This window comes from Oreochromis aureus, linkage group 19 (assembly GCF_013358895.1).
Source record: "Oreochromis aureus strain Israel breed Guangdong linkage group 19, ZZ_aureus, whole genome shotgun sequence".
Taxonomy (NCBI): domain Eukaryota; kingdom Metazoa; phylum Chordata; class Actinopteri; order Cichliformes; family Cichlidae; genus Oreochromis; species Oreochromis aureus.
Genome location: NC_052960.1, coordinates 28,528,489 through 28,554,511, shown reverse-complemented (window position 1 = coordinate 28,554,511; position 26,023 = coordinate 28,528,489). Strand labels below are relative to the sequence as shown.

The window sequence follows — 26,023 nt, the reverse complement described above, 5'->3', positions numbered from 1 at the left end:
ACACACACACACACACACACACACACACACACACACACACACACACACACACACACACACACACACACACACACACACACACACACACACACACCTCCTGGCAGACACCAGTATGCCATGGTCGGAGCTTGATCGTGTACTGACACATGATCACTGCTCAAACTACACTTCTTATTTACCGTATTGGTGAAACTCATCTGTTGGTTTATATCTTTGATTAGGAATAAGGATGATTTACAAAACCACGCAAAGAAACTCTGTTTTAGCACTCTATAAATCACATAAAAGACTGGATGTTAAGCCTTTTCGTCCTCTCTCAGAGGTAATGAGAGGTAAGTCAGGGGGACTTCAATCTGTCTCTATCCCACCTTTCTTGATACAACCTATCAACCCACCCCCACCATAAGCTCTGAAGTTCTGCATTCTTTTTCAAGGCAGAAATGTTAGTGATCCTAGTTCTGGATTTTTTTTATAAGTATTTGTAATTACACAAATCTGAAACAAAAAAAGTTATTCCAAAATTTTTTAACTGCAATAAAGTTCAGCTCACCAAATATGGATTGAAGAATTTGAAGTAGCTGGCAAGAGCCACCCAGAGGGTGTGTTTAAAAGCATCACTTTATTATTTGAAAAATACCTTTCTCGAAAACCCAGGAGACTCATCTTTATAAATGTCTTTTCTCTGGTCTACTGAAAATTCGAAATTTTGCTGCACAAATAACGAGCATTCAAACTTTACATATTACATCTGAAAGTCTTTATACTGGTTACCTATTAGTTAAGCACTGATTTCATTTCATGGCTTTTATCAGACGTTTCTTGTGGATCACCAGTGGTTTATAATCGGGGAAGGCCTTGTGGATCTTCCACTTGTTTTCTCGAAGAAGAAAAATATTTCGTTAGGCTGCTTGTTGTTTCTACCTGCCAGTTTTTATGTTACTATGTTAGAGGGCAGAAATCATACTTGTTGCAGTACTTTAGAGGAAATAAGAAGCAAAAATCTGCACTTCTTACATCTTACACCTACACATTTGACACCTCATTCAAAATCTTGACATTTTGGGTAAGGAAAGCTCTGACTGTTTTACCACTCTGAGAAGGTCTCTTGCTGTGTTTGCAGGCTGGTACAATCGTCTCTACATCAACTTCACATTGAGACGTCACATCTTCTTCTTCCTGCTGCAGACGTACTTTCCAGCCACACTCATGGTGATGCTTTCATGGGTGTCATTCTGGATTGACCGCCGGGCTGTGCCAGCCAGAGTTTCCTTGGGTAAAAAAAAAAAAAAGAGAGAGAAAAAAGAAAAGAAACTCATATCAAATGTTCTTTGAAGAGGCTCTGCATGCCTGAGGAAAATCTGTCTCTGTAGAATGATGAAAGCTGGTTGTGACATAGTTCCACCAACTGGGAATACACACATACATGTGTGATCACACAAACCTCCCACGCTATACCACGCTTACTTTTCTTTTGAATTATTTTCTGTATTGGGGCTGTTGCTGTACTTGTCATACAGGCATCTGCTTTTCCCCTTACTGAGATTCTCTTATGGCTCAGCTTATTGCTCTTATTAAATTCAGTTGGTGGGAATGTTTTTACGTGACCGTTTGAAGGTTGTTTTTTTTTCTTCTTTCTGCTTTGTGCATTTAATAATTTACAGCAACAATTTGAATTTAAAAGTTGCTCAGGCAGTCCCTGGGCAATTTATGCAGATGAAATTAACAGGTAGCTAATTCTGGTGTCTTTTCCTTTGAGAATTCTTTTTTGTGTTTCACCTCTCAATTAAAAGCTAAATGTAACCACATTTTCATCCCATAACTGTAAACTGAATAGGTTTTGGTACACCGCTGGAAAAGCACAAAAATGTACCAGTGTCTAAAATGATATGGGTCTAACCATATTTCTGTAGCCACCTAATCTTCTAGTGTACATGCTCCCCACCTCCTCACTTCATTAATGGAGTAATTCTAATGGACTCCCTACATTAATGAGCTTCTCAAACAAAATGACTTATAATAATATGCACTAGAGAATAACCTTTTTATTAACTTTACATGACATTTAAACTAGGCCTATTAGGGATTTGATTCCTTTTTAATAAATGAAATGTTAATAATGTTTCACTTAAATTAATCTTTAAAGACCTGTTTATCAAAGGACTTGTTAACAAGACAAAATATATATTCATTTTGAATCAGCTGTACATTTACCAGTAATCTATAACTGACTTCTTCATCTTATAATATTCTGAAAATATTTCCACATTCCCAGTCATGTCCTTTTGCTACTTGTTAATCTTTAAGAAATGTCCCCATGCCACACAAACAATGTCCGCGACTGCTGTAGGCACCATTTCATTTGGTTCTGTGGCCAACAGTTTCTGTTACTGATATTATAACTTCAAAGGAAAAACAAGAATCCCAGCTGCAGACACGACCCCGCAATAACTGTGCATGGTCAAGCTGTTTTAGGAAGCATTTTTCAATTCTATAAATATGGAGCTGTTAAAGATCATCAGTCGGAATAAACATGCTGAGGGCTTTAAGCCACAGATGGTAATTTTGAAAGATGAACTAACACACTACTAGTTTTGGTCTTTTTAAAACCATGAAAACATGAAACAATTGCAGGCCTGTCACTGAAGTGAAATGAGGGGAGCACTGTGTTGGGTCTGAGGTTGCAGAACTCAATTCCTCACATTCCAAGCATGTAGGAGAAACTACTGTGACTGTGACTTCACAGTACACTTGGCAGACCAAATGTAGATAACACTGGTTCATTTTAAACAAATGAAAAGCAATGATTCATAGTTAAATCCGATTATACATCAAATTGCTCATACTTTGCATGTGATCACCTGTAACACGTTGGTCCTTTAAAAACATCTGGACTCATCCTGCTGCCTAAATGGAGGTATTAGATAAATGAAATGACATTCAGAGAGGGGTTGGCTTTCTCTCTGCAGTAGAGTGTCTCTTCCTGTTACAACGCACAGTGGTGTTTTTGTGTAGCTTATCTGCGTAGCCAATTTAATAAAAAATTCACTAGCAGCATGGCCACTTCACCAATCTCTCCTGCACTTTCTTGCTCACTGCGTAAGATGTTTAGTTAGTCCTCGACATCCTTTAGTAATAAAAAATACTTGTAATCAATGTCATTGTTTTTCCCCATTCAGTAACACACCTGCCAGAGAACAAATCTGGTAATTGACGATTCAATTCAATTCAATTTTATTTATACAGCGCCAAATCACAACAACAGTCGCTTCAAGAAGCTTTATATTTTAGGGTAGACCCTACAATAATACCATCCATCCATTCTCCTTCGCTTATCCTATTCAGAGTTGCAGAGGGGCTGGAGCCAGTCTGTCACAGGGCTAACACAGAGACAGACAACCATCAATCAGCCAGTCAGGATGCAGAACCCAATGCACTGTAACAAAAAAAAACAAAAAAAAAAAACCACACAAAAAAAAAAAGCCTGCAAAATTGCACAAAAAAAAATCTGCAAAACAGTGAGGCCGCGAAAGGTGAACCGCGTTATAGAGAGGGACCACTGTATGTAAGATTAGCTTCCTGACTGAAGATAGAAAAGAATTTTGCTATAGTGTCTACACTGTAATATGAAAAAGATGCATGCTAAGATCCAAACATGTTTACTGTAGTAAACAAACTGTGTATCCTCTGTCCAGGCATCACCACAGTGTTGACCATGTCCACCATCATTACTGGGGTGAATGCCTCCATGCCCAGGGTCTCCTACATCAAAGCTGTGGACATTTATCTCTGGGTCAGCTTTGTCTTTGTCTTTTTGTCTGTGTTGGAATACGCCGCTGTCAACTACCTGTCCACTGTCCAGGACCGTCGGGAGCGCAAAATGAGAGAGAGAGTGCGGTCTCAGGTTTGTTTCACTGCACTGACAAATCAAAAGAGAAAGTAATATAACTAAAGAGGTTACTTCTCTCTACTCACAAGGCACAAGGCTCAACTCCTTTAGCTGTATCAAATGGCCCAGATCCTGCTTCATGTCCTGGGGTGCAGGGCTATGGCTCCCATACCTACTATTAGACACTTACATGGAGACACCCTATGAATACAAGCGCACTCACACACACACACACACACGTGTGCACACACGTGTATAAACAGGTACTCACAGACACACACTTTCTTGTTTGGCTGCTGCCTCTAAACATAAAGTGGCTTGCAAAAGTATTCGGCCCCCTTGAACTTTTCCACATTTTGTCACATTACAGCCACAAACATGAATCAATTTTATTGGAATTCCAGGTGAAAGACCAATACAAAGTGGTGTACACGTGAGAAGTGGAACGAAAATCATACATGATTCCAAACATTTTTTACAAATAAATAACTGAAAAGTGGGGTGTGCGTAATTATTCAGCCCCCTGAGTCAATACTTTGTAGAACCACCTTTTGCTGCAATTACAGCTGCCAGTCTTTTAGGGTATGTCTCTACCAGCTTTGCACATCTAGAGACTGAAATTCTTGCCCATTCTTCTTTGCAAAACAGCTCCAGCTTAGATGGACAGCGTTTGTGAACAGCAGTTTTCAGATCTTGCCACAGATTCTCGATTGGATTTAGATCTGGACTTTGACTGGGCCATTCTAACACATGGATATGTTTTGTTTTAAACCATTCCATTGTTGCCCTGGCTTCATGTTTAGGGTGGTTGTCCTGCTGGAAGGTGAACCTCCGCCCCAGTCTCAAGTCTTTTGCAGACTCCAAGAGGTTTTCTTCCAAGATTGCCCTGTATTTGGCTCCACCCATCAACTCTGACCAGCTTCCCTGTCCCTGCTGAAGAGAAGCACCCCCAGAGCATGATGCTGCCACCACCATATTTGACAGTGGGGATGGTGTGTTCAGAGTGATGTGCAGTGTTAGTTTTCTGCCACACATAGCGTTTTGCATTTAGGCCAAAAAGTTCCATTTTGGTCTCATCTGACCAGAGCACCTTCTTCCACATGTTTGCTGTGTCCCCACATGGCTTGTGGCAAACTGCAAACGGGACTTCTTATGGTTTTCTGTTAACAATGGCTTTCTTCTTGCCACTCTTCCATAAAGGCCAACTTTGTGCAGTGCACGACTAATAGTTGTCCTATGGACAGATTCCCCCACCTGAGCTGTAGATCTCTGCAGCTCGTCCAGAGTCACCATGGGCCTCTTGGCTGCATTTCTGATCAGCGCTCTCCTTGTTCGGCCTGTGAGTTTAGGTGGATGGCCTTGTCTTGGTAGGTTTACAGTTGTGCCATACTCCTTCCATTTCTGAATGATGGCTTGAACAGTGCTCCGTGGGATGTTCAAGGCTTGGGAAATCTTTTTGTAGCCTAAGCCTGCTTTAAATTTCTCAATAACTTTATCCCTGACCTGTCTGGTGTGTTCTTTGGACTTCATGGTGTTGTTGCTCCCAATATTCTCTTAGACAACCTCTGAGTCTTTCACAGAGCAGCTGTATTTGTACTGACATTAGATTACACACAGGTGCACTCTATTTAGTCATTAGCACTCGTCAGGCAATGTCTATGGGCAACTGACTGCACTCAGACCAAAGGGGGCTGAATAATTACGCACACCCCACTTTTCAGTTATTTATTTGTAAAAAATGTTTGGAATCATGTATGATTTTCGTTCCACTTCTCACGTGTACACCACTTTGTATTGGTCTTTCACGTGGAATTCCAATAAAATTGATTCATGTTTGTGGCTGTAATGTGACAAAATGTGGGAAAGTTCAAGCGGGCCGAATACTTTTGCAAGCCACTGTATCATGCGTTATTGGTCATGTATGTTGGCTGTTGCTGTGGGTTCCCTACTGTGTTATTTGCTTTTTGCTTTTTTTTCTTCACCAGGTGATCAAGCAGATTTTTAGTGTCTTTTCCCTCTCTGTCACTCTTCTCCTCTATTTTTCTTTTCCTCTCCTTCTGTTAACTCTCTTCCTAACTTCTCTTTTCTTCTTGTTTCTCTTTCACGTCCCCTGATCCAGAACTGAGAACTGACAGCATACAGTCAGGGAAAAAATTATTTGAACACCTGCTGATTTTGTAAGTTGTAAAATCCAGAAAAATGCATTTCAAACAAGTTAGAAGTGAATTTGCATTTCACCATCAACAATTTTTTCCCTGACTGTATTTCTCCCATATTAGTTTCTCTTCATTGTGCTCCCTGTTAAATCCACAATCAAATTTAAAATCCTTATCCTCCTATTCAAGGTCTTGAATAATAAGGCTCCATCTTATCTTAAAGACCTCACAGTACCATATTACCCTAAGAAGGGACTTTGCTCTAAGACTGCTGGTTTACTTGTGGTTCCTAGGATATTTAAAAGTAGAATGGGAGGCAGAGCCTTCAGCTTTCAGGCCCCTCTTCTGTGGAACCAGCTTCCAGTTTGGATTCAGGAGACAGACACCCAGTCTACTTTTAAGATTAGGCAAAAGTGCCTTGAGGCAACTGTTGTTATAAATTGGTGCTATATTAATGAAATTGAATTGAATTCAAACAAATGGAACTATGCTTTACTAAGAGCTTTTAAAGCAGAAGTTTGAACAACACAATCCTTTCTGATAATAGTAGCTGAAATGAATCAGATTGGAATTTTTACAAGACAGCTATCATTCATCCAGTGATCTTCAAAAAATCTGTTCCAGATGCTCTGTCCTGGAGCAAAGATGAAATGTTGATATAAGGTGATGTTACATGCAATAATGACTTCAGTTGTATTTCTTCCCTGCCAGTCACTGCCCTGCACTTGTGGTATTTCCCAAACACGAACCATGACCATGTTGGATGGCACCTACAGCGAAGCCGACACCAATAGTTTGGCCGGCTACACTGAAGAGCCCATCGTACCTGAGGAAGTACAGGCAGACATGCACGAGGTTTCTGATAAACCTGATCATATGGTGGTACACCTGTCAGTGAGTAGTGAGTCCACAACAACGAAGAAGAAGAAGAGCCTTCGTACCCTCAACATCATCCAGAACACGCATGCCATTGACAAATACTCCCGAATGATTTTCCCTGGTTCGTACATCTTCTTTAATCTTATCTACTGGTCAGTATACTGCTAAACAACACTGTCAGTCAAGACTGAGGCCAATGGGGACATTAGCATACACAGACAGTATGAATGCTACATCAGTGAGACAAGGGACTAATTCTGAGTGCTGTTGTGCAGCTAAGTCATTTTAATGAAGGACATGAGCAAAAAATGTCTTAAATGTTTCCAATGTGACTTTGGGATGTTGTTAAATTAAAAAAACAAAAAATATAAATTCTGTTCCAAACCACTGATGCTAATTCTTGTCGTCTCCTTTAGCTTTCTCAAATGTCAGCTGCTATTGGAAAGGTCTTTGTCCAAATTACTGCTATTCCTGATATGATGAAGAAACCGTATATTTTGTATTTTAATTGTATAGATAAAGATACAGTGTATAGTGTCTGTATTTATGCTGTGAGGTACTGATTGTTTACTTATATTTATTGTTATGATTTTTGACAATCATAAACTGAAAGTCACAATGAGGTGCATTGTTTATCATGACTCAGTTATTTTCATATATATATATATATGATAGATAAATAATGAACTCTTTGAGCCAGTTATTTCAGCTAAAAAGATATTTTGACCTAGTATTGAGGAACACACATTAAGAGCTCTCCAAGGTTGTACTCTGTTAGTATGCGCATCATCTTAAAGGCAAATAAGTGCTTTGGCTTTAACATGGACACCTGCTTCCGTTTTGCTGCTGTCAGTTACAGCATTCTCACTGGATAGAGTTCTACAAACAAATATGGGAATAGCTCAAATGTTTTAGTGCAGAATGGCCCCAACAAATATGAAGAAAATTGATTAATTACAAAGTGAAGCTGATAAATGTCAATATAGTAACATTAGTGGAAAATTATACATAGTCATAAACTTTTCCCTGTCAGTATAAAAAAAACAAAAACTCAGGATTCACACCGTGGAGAACAATAATATGTATACCAAAGTTGTAATGTAACCATAACTGCAGAGATATTTCACTTACCTAGGACACTTGAACTAAAATTCAGCCTACTAGTGAGACATGACAAAGATCAAAGGTCTGTTAGTCAGTATTAGAAGTTGGGCTGATCATATAATGGCTAACTCAACAGTAACTCAGGTGCTATCAGCATCTTGCTGGTGATTGAACAACACAACCACATAAAAAAACAATTCATTCTCAAAAGACTGAGAAATATGTGGATATGCGTAGCAAATGGGGTTGTCTCAATAATGTGAATAACATATTAGTCTGTGCATGGCTCTGAACAAATATTTTGTCTGCTGCTATTCTTCACGCCTCTTTAATCTGAAAGCCTGAGTCTGGCAGGACTTATTTAAATTTTTTACACTCTTTTAAATAACATTTAAAATGCAAAAAATATTTGGATGGAAACAGGCAAGTTACAGAATTTTTCATGTGCACAGGCTGTGGTGAGAAATTTAAAAGTGGTTAAAAATTCAGCTAGTTTAATGATTTTAAATGTTTGAACTCCTGTCTCCATAAGTAAGGTTCAGAAGACATGACTGCCTCATAACAGCACATTAGCTGCATTGAAGCTCAAGTTTCAGCAACAAGGTACCTGAGCTAACAACATGTAGTCTGGTTAATTTTTTTCACATTTTCCTTAAAGTTCACAGTTTCAAAGTAACAGACCAATAGGTAGTAAACCCAATCACTGTGAGGCATAAAAAGTGGTGTCCATTCTTAGCCAGTCATCATCATTGTTGAAAGGAATGTGTGCTCAATTAGCACAGTGATGGATACTCATTCAACTAACAATATGGACCGGTTACTATTATTTAGTATTTTCTAGCCAAAAGTGATGGAATGGGAGAGGTTTAAAGGGGCCCAGCTTCAGCTCTACAAGTTTCAGAAAACATGGCATCAAAAAGGTCATCATAAACAAGACATTTTTAGAAGACACCTCTGAAAAACATTGTTCTACAAATTAGATAAAAGGATAAAAATCAATATTGGATGACCATTACCTTCAGACCTTCAGATAACACTTAATGAAGAACAGGTATCACTCTATCATGAACTGCATAGGGTCAGGAGCACCTCCAGAAATCATCATCTGTGAACTCAGTTTGCTTATTTTAGATTAAAGCTCTGTTATACAAAGAAAAAAATTGACTGAAATAAAGTGGAAAACACTTCTGTAATAAGACAAACTGAAATTTGAAATTGTTTTTGGAAAACATGGAATTGGGCACTGGCTCCACTGGACTAAACAGGAGAGGGACCATCTGCCTTTCTATCAAAAAAGCCTCCATCTCATATGTACCATCCAGAGTATGGCTTCAGGGAAGGGTTTGCATTTTTCAGTAAAGCCACATACTGCATCTCTTCCAGCAGCATGGCCTTGTATTAGAGGCATCTGACTACCAACTGAAAACATCTGGTGTATCTTGAAATGAAAAACATGAGAAAAAAGACCCAAGACTGTTGAGCAGCTAGAATAATCTATCAATGGGGCAACAATATTTCTCTCCCAAAAGAGCAAGGTCTCCTCAGTTCCGAGACGTTTACAGACTGTTACCAAAAGACAAGCGTAGTACACCCTAGGAGGTAGCGCAGGTCATCTGCTAATGATGGTGCAATTCCCGGCTGCTCAGTTGGCTTGCAAAGTATCATTGAGCCAGATACTGAAACGTGACTGTTTGAAAGCACTTAGGTGTAGAAAAAAAGTGCTGGTGTGAATGAGATGAGTTGTATACAGCACCTTGAGTGCTCCAGGAGAATATAGAAACCAGTCCATTTACAGTCTTTGCCATCATGGGTTCCCCAACACACACCATTGGACACAAGTCTCTTGTTGTGCTTGTCCAAATGTTATGCTAGACCAAGCCCAGTTTGTTCAGTTTTATCAACTGTCAGAGCTACACTGGCTGTCAGTCCAAGTCAACACAAACCACACCTCAGTGCCAGCTTACCAAGTGTGCACATAAATAGAAGAAAATAGCAAAATAGTATCAATCCTCTGGTACTGCCCCTGAACCCTCTGTTCCACAAAGACAAGTCGTACAAAACATGGTCCCAACTTTTATCAAATTTAAAATGAGCAATTTTTTTCTTCTTAAATTGTACATTTTCTAGGTTTCAACATTTTATGTGTTTTCTATGTTCTGTTGTGAATAAAAATGGGTTTGTAAGATATGCAAATTGTTGCATTTTATTTTAAATTTACATTTAATACAGCATCTCAAATGTTTTCACAACTGCTCTCATATTTAAAGTTGTATTTGAAGCCACATGTGACTTGGGATTATGTTTTGTAAATTGCTGCAATTGCAATCAATTTCAGTCAATATTCTGGGTAAAAAAGGAAACTACCTACCTCTTCTGGTGTCATGTTGTCTCAAACATCATGTTTCTGTATGAAGATAACCACACATTTATGTATTTCTAGCCACCAGTTTTCTTAAACCACTTTCACTAAGCAGGGATTCAAGGTGCCTCTGACCAGTCTGCAGATTCAGATGTGAAACACTGAGGCCCTGTACTGTGTTAACATGTTTCCCGACTTTTTATTTTGTTCTGCAGTTCAACAAAGTGAAGTGTTAAAAATGCACAATTCTGCAGTGATTACACTCCAGTTTTTTAAAAGGAGCTGATCATGTAAACAATTATTTTAGACCGTTCTAATTTAATCACATTTATACTGAGGTGATATTTGACATTTGCTGGATATTTCAAAGAATGTATGTATGTAAAGTACAAAGTTGTTTTGTTTTTTTTATATTTGATAATACATTTATACGTCAAACAAATATATTGTGACAAATTTTTTCAAATCCACCAATTTTATCCTATGACAGCAACAGATGTTACAGTAATTCAAAATTTGATTACGTTGAGTGGCAGATGACATGCACAGTAAAGCTTTATTCATATGGATCGTCACTGTATAGATATTTATGTTTTTATTTGGAAGCTGATCCTGTATCATTAATAAACATGAAGCCTGTGGCTGAAATGCTCTGTATACATGAGTTGTTACTATTTTTTAGATATATTAAACACATTAACTCACTAAATCCTCTGATGTAAAAATGCAGTAATCCATATTTTATGTTAGCACTACAGGGCTTATTGTATTGAATGATATTTATGTCATAACGTATGTGCAAGTAAAAAAATGCATAATTCGAGCAAATAATTTCATGTCACAGATGCAATTAAATTCAACAACCATTGCTTGTAGAACTAAGCAGCTGCAAGCAAAGAAGCCATTGTATGGGAAGCCTTCAAGGCCAAAATTTGCCACTTTTCCAACCCGTCTGGTTAAGAAATGATGTAAAAATCGCCGTTTAATAAATGAGGACAGCATAAAAGTCATCAAAAACTGCGTCAGAACCAGTGGTGATGAGGTTATCTTAAATTATGCTGGGCCCATGGATTTCCCAAAAACTTAATTTTAAACGTCAATCAGCCAATCAAAGAAGGAGTACAGACCACCCCAGTTCATCCCAGATTCCCCTTGTTGCAAAGCGATTGCTTAAGTTTGACTACTTTATCTATTCTGTAGCAATCTTTAGCATAATCTTTAGTTGTATACTGACCCTACCATGCATTTTAATGAATTTAAAACATGATAAAGCAAATAAAAGACAAAACGCTTTTTCTTAAACAAGTAGAGAGCTCAGTCTTTATGAAAAATACAGTTTTGCTCTATTTAAATCAATGCCACTTTTTAATGGCCTTGAAATTTAATAACATTGTCAACAGTGTGTCAAGAATATCATTTTTTATCTTTCCACCCACACATGTAAAAAAACTCATGTACAGTTTGGATCAGACCTGCATGAGTCATACATTTCTTGTCCTCTGGAGGGCGTCCACATGTTAACTAAACAAGAGGGGAATTTAAAAAGAGCTCATGTGTTTGTTTGCACTTTTTCCCTCTCCTGTGGATTGTGAGTCCAGATGGGACACCAGTGTTTTTGTACATGTACAGCACTTCTGTCTCTTTCCAACATATCTTCATGCCCCCATGTTTCTGTATTTTAGAAAGATGTCATACTGCCTTTGAGATGTCTTTAAGACAAAATGCAAATGAGTAATTTCAAGAACACAAAATACTTGCTTTTAATGTAAACTTCAGATGTCCTTTTCAAAGTCATCAGAGTACTCTTGAAATTCAATTCAATTCAATTCAATTCAATTTTATTTATATAGCGCCAAATCACAACAAAAGTCGCCTCAAGGCGCTTTATATTGTACAGTAGATAGCACAATAATAAATACAGAGAAAAACCCAACAATCATATGACCCCCTATGAGCAAGCACTTTGGCGACAGTGGGAAGGAAAAACTCCCTTTTAACAGGAAGAAACCTCCGGCAGAACCAGGCTCAGGGAGGGGCGGCCATCTGCTGCGACCGGTTGGGGTGAAAGAAGGAAAACAGGATGAAAGACATGCTGTGGAAGAGAGACAGAGATTAATAACAGATATGATTCGATGCAGAGAGGTCTATTAGCACATAGTGAGTGAGAAAGGTGACTGGAAGGAAAAACTCAATGCATCATGGGAATCCCGGCAGCCTACGTCTATAGCAGCATAACTAAGGGAGGATTCAGGGTCACCTGGTCCAGCCCTAACTATATGCTTTAGCAAAAGGAAAGTTTTAAGCCTAATCTTGAAAGTAGAGATAGTGTCTGTCTCCCGAATCCAAACTGGAAGTTGGTTCCACAGAAGAGGGCCTGAAAACTGAAGGCTCTGCCTCCCATTCTACTTTTAAATACTCTAGGAACAACAAGTAGGCCTGCAGTGCAAGAGCGAAGTGCTCTAATAGGGTGATATGGTACTACAAGGTCATTAAGATAAGATGGGGCCTGATTATTTAAGACCTTGTATGTGAGGAGCAGGATTTTGAATTCAATTCTGGATTTAACAGGAAGCCAATGAAGGGAAGCCAAAACAGGAGAAATATGCTCTCTTTCTAGTCCCTGTCAGTACCCTTGCTGCAGCATTTTGGATTAGCTGAAGGCTTTTCAGCGAGTTTTAGGACATCCTGATAATAAAGAATTACAGTAGTCCAGCCTGGAAGTAATAAATGCATGAACTAGTTTTCAGCATCACTCTGAGACAGGATATTTCTAATTTTAGAGATGTTAGCAAATGGAAGAAAGCAGTCTTACATATTTGTTTAATATGTGCGTTGAAGGACATGTCCTGGTCAAAAATGACTCAAAGTTTCTCACAGCATTACTGGAGGCCAAGGTAATGCCATCCAGAGTAAGAATCTGCTTAGATACCATATTTCTAAGATTTTCAGGGCCGAGTACAATAACCTCAGTTTTATCTGAATTAAGAAGCAGAAAGTTAGCGGCCATCCAGGTCTTTATGTCTTTAAGACATTCCTGCAGTTTAACTAATTGGTGTGTGTTACCTGGCTTCATGGATAGATAGAGCTGCGTGTCATCTGCATAGCAGTGAAAATTTATGCTATGTCTTCTAATGATGCTGCCTAAGGGAAGCATGTATAATGTAAATAGAATTGGTCCTAGCACTGAACCCTGTGGAACTCCATAATTGACCTTAGTGTGTGAAGAGGACTCTCCATTTACTTGTACAAATTGGAGTCTATTAGATAGATATGATACAAACCACTGCAGTGCAGTACCTGTAATACCTACAGCATGTTCTAATCGCTCTAATAGGATATTATGGTCAACAGTATCAAACGCAGCACTGAGGTCTAGCAGGACAAGCACAGAGATGAGTCCACTGTCAGAGGCCATAAGAAGATCATTTGTAACCTTCACTAAAGCTGTTTCTGTGCTGTGATGAGCTCTGAAACCTGACTGAAACTCTTCAAATAAGCCATTCCTCTGCAGATGATCTGTTAGCTGTTTGACAACTACTCTTTCAAGGATTTTTGATATGAAAGGAAGGTTGGAGATTGGCCTATAATTAGCTAAGACAGCTGGGTCTAGAGATGGCTTTTTAAGTAAAGGTTTAACTACAGCCACCTTGAAGGCCTGTGGTACATAGCCGATTATTAGAGATAGGTTGATCATATTTAAGATTGAAGCATTAATTAATGGCAGGACTTCTTTGAGCAGTTTTGTAGGAATGGGGTCTAAAAGACACGTTGATGGTTTGGAGGAATTAATTATTGAAGTTAACTCAGAAAGATCAATTGGAGAAAAGAGTCTAACTTAACATTGATGGTACTAAAAGTAGCTGTAGATAATATTACATCTGTGGGATGATTATTGGTAATTTTTTCTCTAATGATAAAAATTTTATTTGTGAAGAAGTTCATGAAGTCATTACTAGTTAACGTTAAAGGGATTGTTGGCTCAGTAGAGCTCTGACTTTTGTCAGCCTGGCTACAGTGCTGAAGAGAAACCTGGGGTTATTCTTATTTTCTTCAATCAGTGACGAATAGTAAGATGTTCTGGCTTTGCGGAGGGCTTTCTTATAAAGCAGCAAACTATTTCTCCAGGCTAAATGATGATCCTCTAAATTTGTGACACGCCATTTCCTCTCCAGCTTACGAGTTATCTGCTTTAGGCTATGTGTTTGAGAATTATACCACGGAGTCAGGTACTTCTGATTTGAGGCCTTAGTTTTCACCGAGCTACAGTATCCAGAGTCGTGCGTGGTGAGGAGGTAAAATTATTAACAAGATAATCAACCTCTGTTGGAGTAGCGTTCAGATAGCTGCTCTGCTCTATGTTGGTACAGGGCATTGAAGATGATAACAGTGGGTGGATTATATTCTTAAACTTAGTTACAGCACTTTCGGAAAGACATCTACTTTGATAAAGTCTACTCTCCGCTGCTGTGTAATCAATTATTGTAAATGTAAATGTTATCAGGAAATGATCAGACAGCAGAGGGTTTTCAGGAAACACTGTTAAATGTTCAGTTTCTATGCCATACGTTAAAACAAGATCTAGAGTGTGATTAAAGTGGTGGGTGGGTTCTTTTACATTTTGAGAGAAGCCAATTGAGTCTAATAACAGATTAAATGCGATGTTGAGGCTGTCATTTTAGCATCTACATGGATGTTAAAATCACCCACAATAATTATTTTATCTGAGCTGAGCACTAAATCAGATAAAAGTCTGAGAAATCAGAGAGAAACTCTGTGTAAGGCCCAGGTGGACGATAGATGATAACAAGTAAGACTGGTTTCTGAGTTTTACAGCTGGGGTGGACGAGGCTAAGCATCAGGCTTTCAAATGAATTAAAAGTCTGTCTTGGTCTTTCGTTAATTAATAGGCTGGTGTGAAAAATTGCTGCCACACCGCCCCTCGGCCTGTGCTTCGAGGTTTCTGGTAGTTAGAATGACTCGGGGTGTTGATTCATTTAAACTAACATACTCATCCTGCTGCAACCAGGTTTCTGTAAGGCAGAGTAAATCGATTTGTTGATCAATTATTAAGTCATGTACTAACAGAGACTTGGAGGAGAGAGACCTAATATTTAATAATCCACATTTCACTGTTTTACTCTTTGGTTCAGATGTGGATACTGTATTGTTCTTTCTTTGTGATTTTTATGTTTAAGTTGTTTATTGCTGGTTTTGGTTTGTTTTTTTTGTCTTTTGGGAGCTGACACAGTCTCAATGGAGATGGGTTTTGGGGGTAGCAGGAGGAGAGAAGCTGCAGAGAGGCGTGTAAGACTGCAACTCTGCTTCCTGGTCCCAACTCTGGATAGTCATATTTTGGGGGTTTAATAAATTTGTCCATATTTCTAGAAATGAGAGCTGCTCCATCCAAAGTGGGATGGATGCCGTCTCTCCTAACAAGACCAGGTTTCCTCCAGAAGGTTTGCCAATTATCTATGAAGCCCACATCGTTTCTGGGACACCACTCAGACAGCCAGCAATTTAAGGAGAACATGCGGCTAAACATGTCACTCCTGGTCTGATTGGGGAGGGACCAGAGAAAACTACAGAGTCCGACATTGTTTTGGCAAAGTTACACACCGATTCAATATTGATTTTAGTGACCTCCGATTGGCGTAACCGGGTGTCATTACTGCCGACGTGAATTATGATCTTACTGTATTTACGTTTACCCTTAGCCAGCAGTTTTAAATTTCCTTCAATGTCGCCTGCTCTGGCCCCTGGAAGGCAATTGACTATGGTTGCCGGTGTCTCTAGCTTCACATGTCTGAGAACAGAATCACCAATTACCAGAGTTTGACCCCGGCGGGTGTGTCGCCGAGTGGGGAAAAAAACAGTTGAACACATGAACAGGTTGGTGGTGTACCTGGGGCTTCAGTTTAAGACTATGCTTCCTCCTCACCGTCACCCAGCCGCCCTCTTTCCCCAGCTGCTTGGGGTCTGCCGGGGAACAGCTAGCGGGGCCCTCACGCTATCTTCGGCTGCACCAGCTACAGGGGCCTGGCTAGCTACGGGTGAATGAAGGGTGCGGCCGAGTCTCCAATTCAGTAATCCTGGCCTCCAGAGCTGCAAATATACTACATTTGTTACAGGTATCATTACTGCTAAAGGAGGCCGAGGAGTAACTAAACATAACGAAACCTCCCATAAGAATAAAACAAGAGGGTGTGACATCACAGCATTGTAGGTCAGTTAACCAGCAGACCACAAAGAGGATGAGCAGACTGTTTTTGCTAATGAAGCTTGTGTGTGCACCAAAATGTTGAAGATGTTCTGTCAGTCAGTTCTGGTGTGTGCCGTGTGCTTTGCTATGGTGTGCTTCATGAGCCGTAATCCATCATAGACAGTCCTGACCGCCCTGTGAACAATCATACTTCTCTAACAGAGTGATTCAGGTCTGCTCCTCCAAAAAAAGATACAGGAAATCCTTCATGCTATTGCAGTCTATAATGTGACCCAGTTCTGAAAGCCTTGGACTACTGTGTAAAATGTAATAACAGAGTGTAGTGATTTTCACGTTTTAAGAAATATAAATAAAAGGTTATTCTTCGTAATCATAAATATCACTTCAAGGTCAACCACTTCAAGTGTTATTTTTTAGTTATTTGTTAGTTTTACCAGAGGGAGAAGTGGACCATACATTTGAAGACTTGCTGGTCTTTGTAACTGGAGCTGACTGTCTGCCACCACTGGGGTTCCCAAAGTCCTGCGATAATTTTATGACCAGGAACCAGGAATGCGCCGCATAATGTATAATGCTTACGACATGCAGCTTATGCCTGTATCTGCCAAGAGGTGTCGAGAATGAAGAAAAATTTAAAGAACTTGTGAACACTGCATTAAAAGGATCCCCCGGTTTTCGAAAGGCATGTAGCTTCATATAAAGTCATTGTGCACTGCTTTGAACAGCTGACTGTAAACATGTGACTTTAAAGATTGCATGTTCTCAATACGCCTGTATAGGATTCATCCTGGCCTTCTGAGTTTTTTGATGTATTTTGAAATACAGACCTTGAAAGTGTCTAAAGTGTAGAAAATTTTATTGTGTATTCTTAGAAATTGTGACTTCTCTGTTTTTACTTATATTTATGATTTAGTTTAGACAACAGTTGGTTAAGCAGGAGGCAAACAGTGCATAAAAAATGTTTTTCTTTGAGTGCTGACTGTGTTTTAATTTTGTACAAGCCTTTTTAATATAAACCTGTTAACATGAACACAACTGTTGCTTGAATTATTCAAACATAAACCTACATTGACTATAGTAAAAAATGATCATTAATTTATTTATTTTTTATTAATTCCACTGTCAGTCAAGAAATTTAAAAAAAAAAAGCAAAGTGGAGACTGTGTGTGTTTCTTCAGTATGTGTTGGTAGATGGGCACAGCACCAGGGTGTAGGTTAACCAGATGATGAATAATTTGACACACAGGTATAGAGTAGCCATTATAGGTGTAAAAACTGCCTATGGGAGAAATAGGCTTTATTGTAGGCTGAATATTATGTAATGTAGGCTGGCATTACCTTTCTGCAAAACAGACTAAATAGACTAATTTTGTGTTATTCAGATGTTGCATGAAAATGCTCTGTAGCTTTGTGCAGGATAAACAGGTTAGCTTGCAGTAATGTGGTGAGCTCGCAGTAAAGGCTGTGGTGCTCATGGTCAGTGATAGATTATATCAAGTGTTGCAGAGATTAATTAAGTTTTTAGCTTGCCATCACCAGTGTGTGAATGTGTGTGTGAATGGGTGAATGAATGTAGTGTAAAGCGCTTTGGGGTCCTTAGGGACTAAGTAAAGCGCTATACAAATACAGGCCATTTACCACAATTTATCTAATAGACGCTTAGATTCTTTCACTGAATTCAGTCATTATGCCAAATCAGCTGAGATAGTTTTAAAACATCTTCTTATGTCTTGTTTTCAAATTCAGTTGTGTAAAAGCATAAAGAGCAGCAAGTCAGCTGATAACAGCTCGTCCACTAAGAAAATCTACTGGAGTTCACATTAGAAATTATTCTGAGTTGTTAGTATTTCCCCCCACACAGCAGCACAATACAACAGATCTTAGGGTCCCCCCACCTCCTGAATCTCACTTTAACCCCTGACTGTTCTCATGTTTCTGTTTAGGTGTGAAGGCAAAGTTACCCTCAACCATGTAGGCAACAGTTCATTTAACATTCTCTCTTACTGCGTGTGTCCTATATAATAGATTCAATCAAAGTGCATTCATTAGACTTAGAACTGAGATTCAAATAACATTAATATTCTCATGTACTACTATTATATTGGTGTTAAATGAATATAGTAGAACGTCCAGTTACCTTTCTATAAAAATATGGTAGGAATGTATTTTAAGGAGCAACTATTTACTTTTTTACTTTGAGTGCATTTCATAGCCATTACTTTTCCACTTTTATTAGAGTAAAGAAGTTGAATCAGTACTTCAAGTTTCACTGACATTTTTTAAAACAAGTATCTGTATTTCTACTTAACTCTGTAAGTTACCATGGTGATTTAGCCGGTTAAAACTTTTGCGACACAGAAAACTCGACACGCGCTAAGCCATTAATCTTGCTTCGTAGTGACACCCCTCCGGACTCAGCAGCTGCTCTGGGTTTGTTTCGTCCTCTGATTCAATCTGTTGAGTTCACGTTCTGGTGGAAACTGAAGTAGTACGACTAGAACTGAGAACGGTATGCAATCAACGGTCGGGAATACCACATTAGCGGAACCATGCAAATCTGCAGTCAACAAAAACGTGTAATGCATGTTTTTCGTGATTGTGTCAAATTAAAGGGTGATTTCACGATTGCCGCTTCTATCTCTGAGGAATAGGTAAAAATGTATCAACTTTCTTCTAAGCATGTCGAAAGCTGCAGGAATTTTCATACTTTTACTCGATTTGACATATTTCTCTGTGTAGTTTTGCATTTGTTTTTGTACTTCTTTTGACAAATTAAAAATCTTCTTTTTTCAACCCACTTTTCAGTTGTTACAGAAACCTTAGAAATATGATTTAATAGTATTTCATTCCTTTAGTGTTTTTTTTTTTTTTTTTTTTTTAATGTATCTGTGTCTGAAGTGCATTTCTGGGTTAGTTTGAGATATCAGGTCATTTGCAGTTTACGTGGTGTCTTTGAAGGCAGCAAGACAGGCTGCGGTACACTCCAGCCCCCGAAGGCCAGGGTTACTTCCTGCCTTTTGTAACTTTACTGTACACAACACAGAATTGCAGCGATCGCGGCAGTGGCTTATCTCGCTCGATGAACTCAAAGCTGTAAGTTTTTATTGTATTTTTTTTATGCCACATGATAGTAAATGCACCGTCGTGGAGATAGCCGAATGACAGAACTAGCTCTAGCTACAAACACGGATAACTCTCTCTGTACTGTACTTAGACTTGTTCTCTGTTAAAATACTATGCAAAAAAGAGTTAGAGCTGAAATGAACGCATATGGTTTAGTTGTGTGTGTATGTATATATATGCTTTTGACAATAAACCAGCGGGACACCGGCATTGAATTTTGCCTGATAGTTTAGCATGCCATAGCATAGCATAAAAGTCTGAGATAAAGAGACTGTAGTTAGGTGTGGAAGTTGCTTAACGATGTATGAATATTCACGTGTGCCTTTGAATTCTAAATGAGGACGGGAACATGGATTAGCATGACAGATAATTTGTTTAATTGTACCGCCGTCAGTTGTAGTTGCGTGTAAAACTTGGAACTAATGTTGATGCGAGTTGACCGCACGGGCTGTCAAAGTGAGGAAGGAAGCGTGGCGTCACTACAGCCATGATACAATGTAACAAGCCAAAACAAAGATTCCGGTGAAGGCGCAAAAACGTGTCAGCTGCTCCGTGTGTGTGTGTGTGTGTGTGTGTGTGTGTCAGAAAGAGAAAGAATTTGTTACAACACTAGTGAAAAAATTTCGTTGGAACTAAAGGCCAGACAACGTTACTTGTTGTGAGCAAACCCGAACACATTTACATTTTCTTAACTTTCTTTAACTCTCAGCGTTGCTGACTCACCTGTGAACAAGCATAACAATAAAAGGGGATGCCGGCTAGTAGCTACATTTAGTCATCAAATATAACGCCAGTTCTAATGAAACAAGGCATTAGCAATGAAGATGAAACAATTTTTAACAAGGGAAAAGCAGGTGGGTGATGGCAAGGTAATTTTTCCAAGGATAGTCAATTTTTAATCTTTGTTTATCTTGAGTCTGGAAAGGAAGTACTAAGTATTAGCAAGCCTCCATAGTCTGAGGCAGAGTGGGCAGATATTTGTTAGAAGGAATGTTGTGGTGGGGAAAAGTGAGTCACTCATGAGAGGGGCCTATGCTGCCTTTCTATTTTTCCTTCGGGTTTTTTTGCAGTGAACTTCATCACAATTACATTCTTGACTGCTCCTGTTAGTGGTGCTTTCCTTATAACTGCTCATTCTGAAGTCACAGGGACTTTGTGTATAGTGCTGAGCTCGCCTTATTACATTAGGGCCCATGCAGCCCCCAGTTTTAAACAAAAAGACTGATAACACAACAGCAGCAGTGATGACACGACGAAGAGAAAAGAGGCGGAACCGTTAGAGAGACGATGAGCTTGGTGGAGTGAAACAAAACTTGTTTCTAGGGTCCAAAACAGCAGGGCTGTTCCTGTAATCACCACTAAAACCTTTTCTGTGAAAAAGCTAGAGGGAGTCCTTCATCAAAGCACCTGATCAACAAACTCAGACATGGAAAAAAGGGATGCTTGTATCTGCTCCATCGACTACTGTTTTACACAGCGACAAATGTACAGTAAAGCTACAGAAGTAAGGCTACATTAAAATATGCTGATGAACTATTAACTTGGTCTGATACGATGTTTACATTATACAGCTTGATGAAGCCCCCCCCCCCCGATTAATGTCAGAAAAAGTTATAGAGGAAAGGTAAATATTTGATGCCTTAGTTTAGATTGCATCTTATTTCAGCGGTCCCCAACCTTTTTTGCACCACAGACCGGTTTAATGTCTGACAATATTTTTGCGGACCAGCCTTTAAGGTGTCGCGAATAAAAACAACAAAATAAAATGATACAACCAAGACAAAACCTGTGGTATTTTGTAAATATAATAATAATAGTAAACATGAATTCACTGTGTAATTGTGTAACTTTATTAGCAGCGTCCTCCTGAAATGCGCCAACAACATTGAGAGTAACATCCTCCTCTCTGGTCGCTATGGTAACGCGTAAATATTTGTTTCAAAATAAGACACACAACTACAACACAGGAAAAGACCCAGGGAAACCGAGTTAACAATAAAAACCCTGAAAACCATAAATTTCACAATGGAGCCTCAACTCTCGCTGCCCTGTACCAAACGACTCACAGACCAGTACCGGCCCATGGCCCGGGGGTTGGGGTCTGCTGTCTTATTTTATTTGGCTTTGACCACATTTGAGGGTTTTTTTAAAATAGTTTTGCATTTAAAAAAATGTAAATATGGAAATTAAATACAAGACGTTTTAGGGGGGTTTTGACAGTTGTTGAGGTTCAGGTTTTGTTTGTAATTGATCTACAAAAGTCTGGAACCAGCAATGAAGCTTTTGCATTTATGCTGAAATAAACAGAAACTTTTCATTATAAATTCTAATATAAGTTTAGCACAAATTTTTTGGATCATCCTATTATTTGGTGTATTTTTGCTTTTACCACAGCATGTATTTAAACTCTTATAGAGTCCTCAGGTTTGTCTCTCAGGTTAGCACACAACAAATCTTGGTTTTGATCCAAGATCAAACATGTTAGTCTTGGTTAATGGACGGGTTTTTCTAGTCTGAGCACTCAAAGTGCTTTACAAAACTTGCCTCATTCACACAAGCACTTTCTTTCTATCTAACATTCACACGCATTCATACTCAGATGGACACATCAGCGAGCAACATTGGGTTAGTATCTTGCCCAAGGATATTTGGCATACAGACTGGAACAGACAGAGGTCAAACAACCAACCTTCCGGTTGGTATGTGACCTGCTTTACCACCTGAGCTACACTTCCTTAAACTTTCGATCCCGTTTAATGGTCTGTCTTGCAGTTGTGCTACAATAAACTGATTTCAGTTTGTGTGTTGGAGCATGAAGATATTGCCATAGTCTACAGTGTGGATATGGACATTACTTTTACCTTGCACAAAAAGACAAGAGGACGATGGTAAAGTGGAAACTGCATCCAGGACAGAAATGCATAAGTAATGTAAAGGGCAGTATAACAGATTACTTTCTCCTGGGTGTAATTTAGTAATGTACTGCATTACTTTTAAGAAAAGTGTTCTGTATAATATGTGTAATCATTACTTTTTTTGAGTAATGATTTTAACACATGACAAACATTTGACCGCACAGCATGCAATTCATTTGCACGAATGTAATGTCTTTGATGCTGCTTAGCGATGGTGGTGACTCTCAAAGTGAAGCAAATGAAAACCAAATGACAATCGATAAGGAATTGAATTGATGAGTGATGACTATCAGAATCAGAATAGCTAAATTCACATCAATTCCCATCCCTACTCCCCATCTTCTGAGGAGCATCTGAACTGTTACCAGAGGGTTTAGAGAGGGTTTTTGCTGATTGAGTCTTGTCTTTTTTTTTTTTTTTAATTATCTGTGATATTATATATAGTTTTTATGCCTTGGAGCAAAGCTTGAATCATTGATCTTTTTTTAAATATATAATATATGTTCCTGATTTGGGTACAAGTGAAGTTTTTGCAAATGACCATACAAAATCCCCTTAGAAACCTTCAGTCTAACCATGATTTGTTGCAAAAAAAACTCCTCATTACTCTTTATGATGCTTTGCTGCAAACGTGCATGGCCATATGTGAGGAATCACTGATTGTAACAACAACCTGACGTGGATATGCAGTGATTCTACTCATCTGAGGCTTGGTCATATCAAAGTGTTGTGTCAAGTTGTTTCAACAATCAAGTTCCTCTTTTACAGGAAGTGTCTACTAAAACTCTGCTGTTGTTCTTTTCAGACCTAGAACTAGTCATGACTCTACGGGAGCAGCAGGAGTTCACAGACAACCTGGATTCAGCCATCTCCTGGATGCGAGCAATCCAAGAGAGGCTGAAGGCCAATGACAACACGCAGGGCCCCCGTCAGGCTCTGGAGGCCAGACTTAGGGAGACAGAGGTGGGTTGGTAAAATTAATCTCTGACCCTTCCCTTCTGACCCATGCTGTGTTGTTAGGCATCTGACCAGTTTCTTACAGGGTCTGACTAGAGGAGACATAGCCTGGTGGAAAGCAGCTATTTGATATCAAAGACTGCTGGAATGACATCATGCCAGCCTTTCAGGAAAACATGAGACAGGCCAGGGCTGGTTAGGGGGAGGACAACAGTTTGCCCCATGATTGAAAGGTCAGGGGTTCAAATCCACCGAACGGCTACCCTGAGGTACCCCCGAGCAAAGTACCATCCCTACATACTGCTCCCCAGGTGCTGGATTGGTGGCTGCCCACTACTTCACTGAGTGAATGGGTTAAATGCAGAGGAGTAATTTTCCTACGGGGATTAATAAAATATACATACACAATGGTCAGTTGAACTTTCAAAATAATCGTTGTTTTCTCAGATGAATAAATAAAAAATTACAGGTCACCAAATATTGTTTCACAAAGGGTTAAAAGGAAATGCCACAATTTAGACAGAAACAAAACACTTGTCTAATTAACCTACTCTGAGGTAATGCCGACCTTGTTCTGATTTTTGTGAGGAGAAAGGTTGGACCCCATATCTCTTCTTCACATAAGTTTTATACCTGCGACGTCTAATCACCTAATGTCCAACCACGCCTTGTCATACACTCTGTGACTTTTTTTTTTAAACATACAACCCCAAATCAGAGAAAGTTGGGACGGTATGTTAAATTAAAATCAAACTGAAAACAGTACTTCGTTAAATTATTTTTGACCTGTATTACATTGAAAACAATACAACAGCACATTATTTAATGTGTTCCTCATACTTCACTTCGTGTTTCATTTAGCTCTCGCAATTTTTCCTAAATTAGATTTATCCTCAGTTGATTCTCTCATGAACATTTTCTCTCTCTCTCATTCCCACCTTTCTCGACAACAGAAGATCTGCCAGTCAGAGGAAGAAGGCCGTGTGAAGATGGACATGGTGCTGGTGGCTGCTGAGCAGCTTCTGCAGAATGGAGATGAAGAGCTCAGGAACCACACCCATATTCAGCTCAAAGACCTGAAAGGCCTCTGGGAAGAGACCTGCACCTACATCACCCACTGTCACAGGTGGTCATCTACACTGTGGAGCTAGCTCAATTCAGCAGTGCAGGATGTGTGGTAATGTGTAGCGTTACTGGTTGGTTTGGCCTGAGGGCAGCCTTGACCTTATGTACTGTTCACTCAGTGTTTTTGAATGGCTTTACTGTGTAAGTTCAGGTTAGTGTGTCCAAACTAGAGAAAAAAGGCTCTTACTTGGTGTTGGCTCTCTCTGCGTTAAAGCTTGTAGCTTAAAAAAAGAATTCTGACATTTCTCAGAAAATTCTGTTTTCGCAGAATTAAAAAAAAAAAAAAGTCCTCACTTTTTTCTTTTCCCCTAGTCCGTACACTCTGTTCATTCACCCGCTAATTATATTCACAGTATTCACTCTCTGTGTCTTTAGGGACTCACTACCTTAGCCTAGCTCATAGTCGACTCATTTGCGGCTTGGCCTCTTTCCTTGTCACCCTTGAAAAACTCATAGCTAGCTGTAACTTTGCCAAAACAATGTTGGGCCACTTTGGATGGAGCAGCTCTCATTTCTAGAAATCTGACCTAAATTTGGCCTGAAACCTCCTGAAATGTGACTATTCAGAGTTGGGATCAGGAAGCAGAGTTGCAGTCTTACATGCTTCTCTGCAGCTTCTAGAAACGTTGCATTTAAATTAGGGCTGGCTAGGTGCCATAGTACCGCAACTTACAGACACCTGCAGTCGTTCTGGTGTCGTGCAAAAAAAACGAAATCATATATGACCCTCAGGTGGTTTCCTGACATAACTAGCAAATAAATAAATGAATGTAGTGAATAAGAGAGATGGTAAATAAAATACAGTTACAGAAAGCTAAAAAAATCTTTTTAAAGGCAACAAACTTTGACAGCAGCCTAGGTCTAGTTGTAGAAACAAATGTGCTCTGTTAGACTTATCACTTTTAATTAAAAACGTATAAAATTAGACTTACTGAAACAATGGACCTGAAACAAATGGTCTCTTTCTTGTTTTTACCTTAAAAACAGTCGTATAGAGTGGGTGTGGCTGCACTGGAGTGAGTACCTGAAGGCCTACGAAGAGTTTGAGCTGTGGTTGACGAAGCAGCAACGAAGCCATGATGTCGAGCTAGAGATGCAGCTTGGAGTGAAAGAGAAGCTTTGGCAGGTGGATCAGCAGAGGGTGGTGGTGAGTGATATCAAAGGTCAGGCGGTGCTACTGGAGAGGCTGCTGGATGAGGCAGCTGCACTGCACAACAGAACCCAGGACCCCAGTGTGGATCCTCAGGCCCAGGAGAGACTGCAGGAAGCGTACAATCATGTCAGAGACAGAGCTGAGGT

At 39.3% G+C, this 26,023-nt stretch overlaps 2 protein-coding genes and 1 long non-coding RNA gene across 4 annotated transcripts in view; 2 read left to right on the top strand and 1 right to left on the bottom strand.

Annotated features, from left to right (window-relative positions):
- Positions 1 to 7,462, top strand: part of gabrr2a (gamma-aminobutyric acid type A receptor subunit rho2a) — a 74,419-nt gene extending 66,957 nt beyond the window's left edge. The window contains exons 7-9 of the mRNA XM_039602937.1: positions 1,121 to 1,273; positions 3,693 to 3,901; positions 6,754 to 7,462. Of these exons, the coding sequence (XP_039458871.1) occupies positions 1,121 to 1,273; positions 3,693 to 3,901; positions 6,754 to 7,089 (698 nt within the window). The 3' untranslated portion in view covers positions 7,090 to 7,462. The remainder of the gene's footprint in view (positions 1 to 1,120; positions 1,274 to 3,692; positions 3,902 to 6,753) is intronic.
- LOC120434682 lies at positions 1,163 to 25,871 on the bottom strand. The gene is made up of 3 exons (XR_005609277.1): positions 25,749 to 25,871; positions 24,538 to 24,621; positions 1,163 to 1,268 (listed from the first exon to the last, which is right to left on the bottom strand). It is a non-coding gene; the product is annotated as an uncharacterized LOC120434682 (long non-coding RNA).
- The window catches only part of syne3 (spectrin repeat containing, nuclear envelope family member 3), a 53,512-nt gene continuing 47,024 nt past the window's right edge, over positions 19,536 to 26,023 (top strand). The window contains exons 1-4 of one of the 2 annotated variants that reach the window (XM_039602936.1): positions 19,536 to 19,697; positions 23,448 to 23,605; positions 24,553 to 24,725; positions 25,712 to 26,021. In XM_039602936.1, the coding sequence (XP_039458870.1) occupies positions 23,462 to 23,605; positions 24,553 to 24,725; positions 25,712 to 26,021 (627 nt within the window). In that variant the 5' untranslated portion in view covers positions 19,536 to 19,697; positions 23,448 to 23,461. The remainder of the gene's footprint in view (positions 19,698 to 23,447; positions 23,606 to 24,552; positions 24,726 to 25,711; positions 26,022 to 26,023) is intronic. The other variant, XM_031753188.2, reaches the window with a different exon arrangement.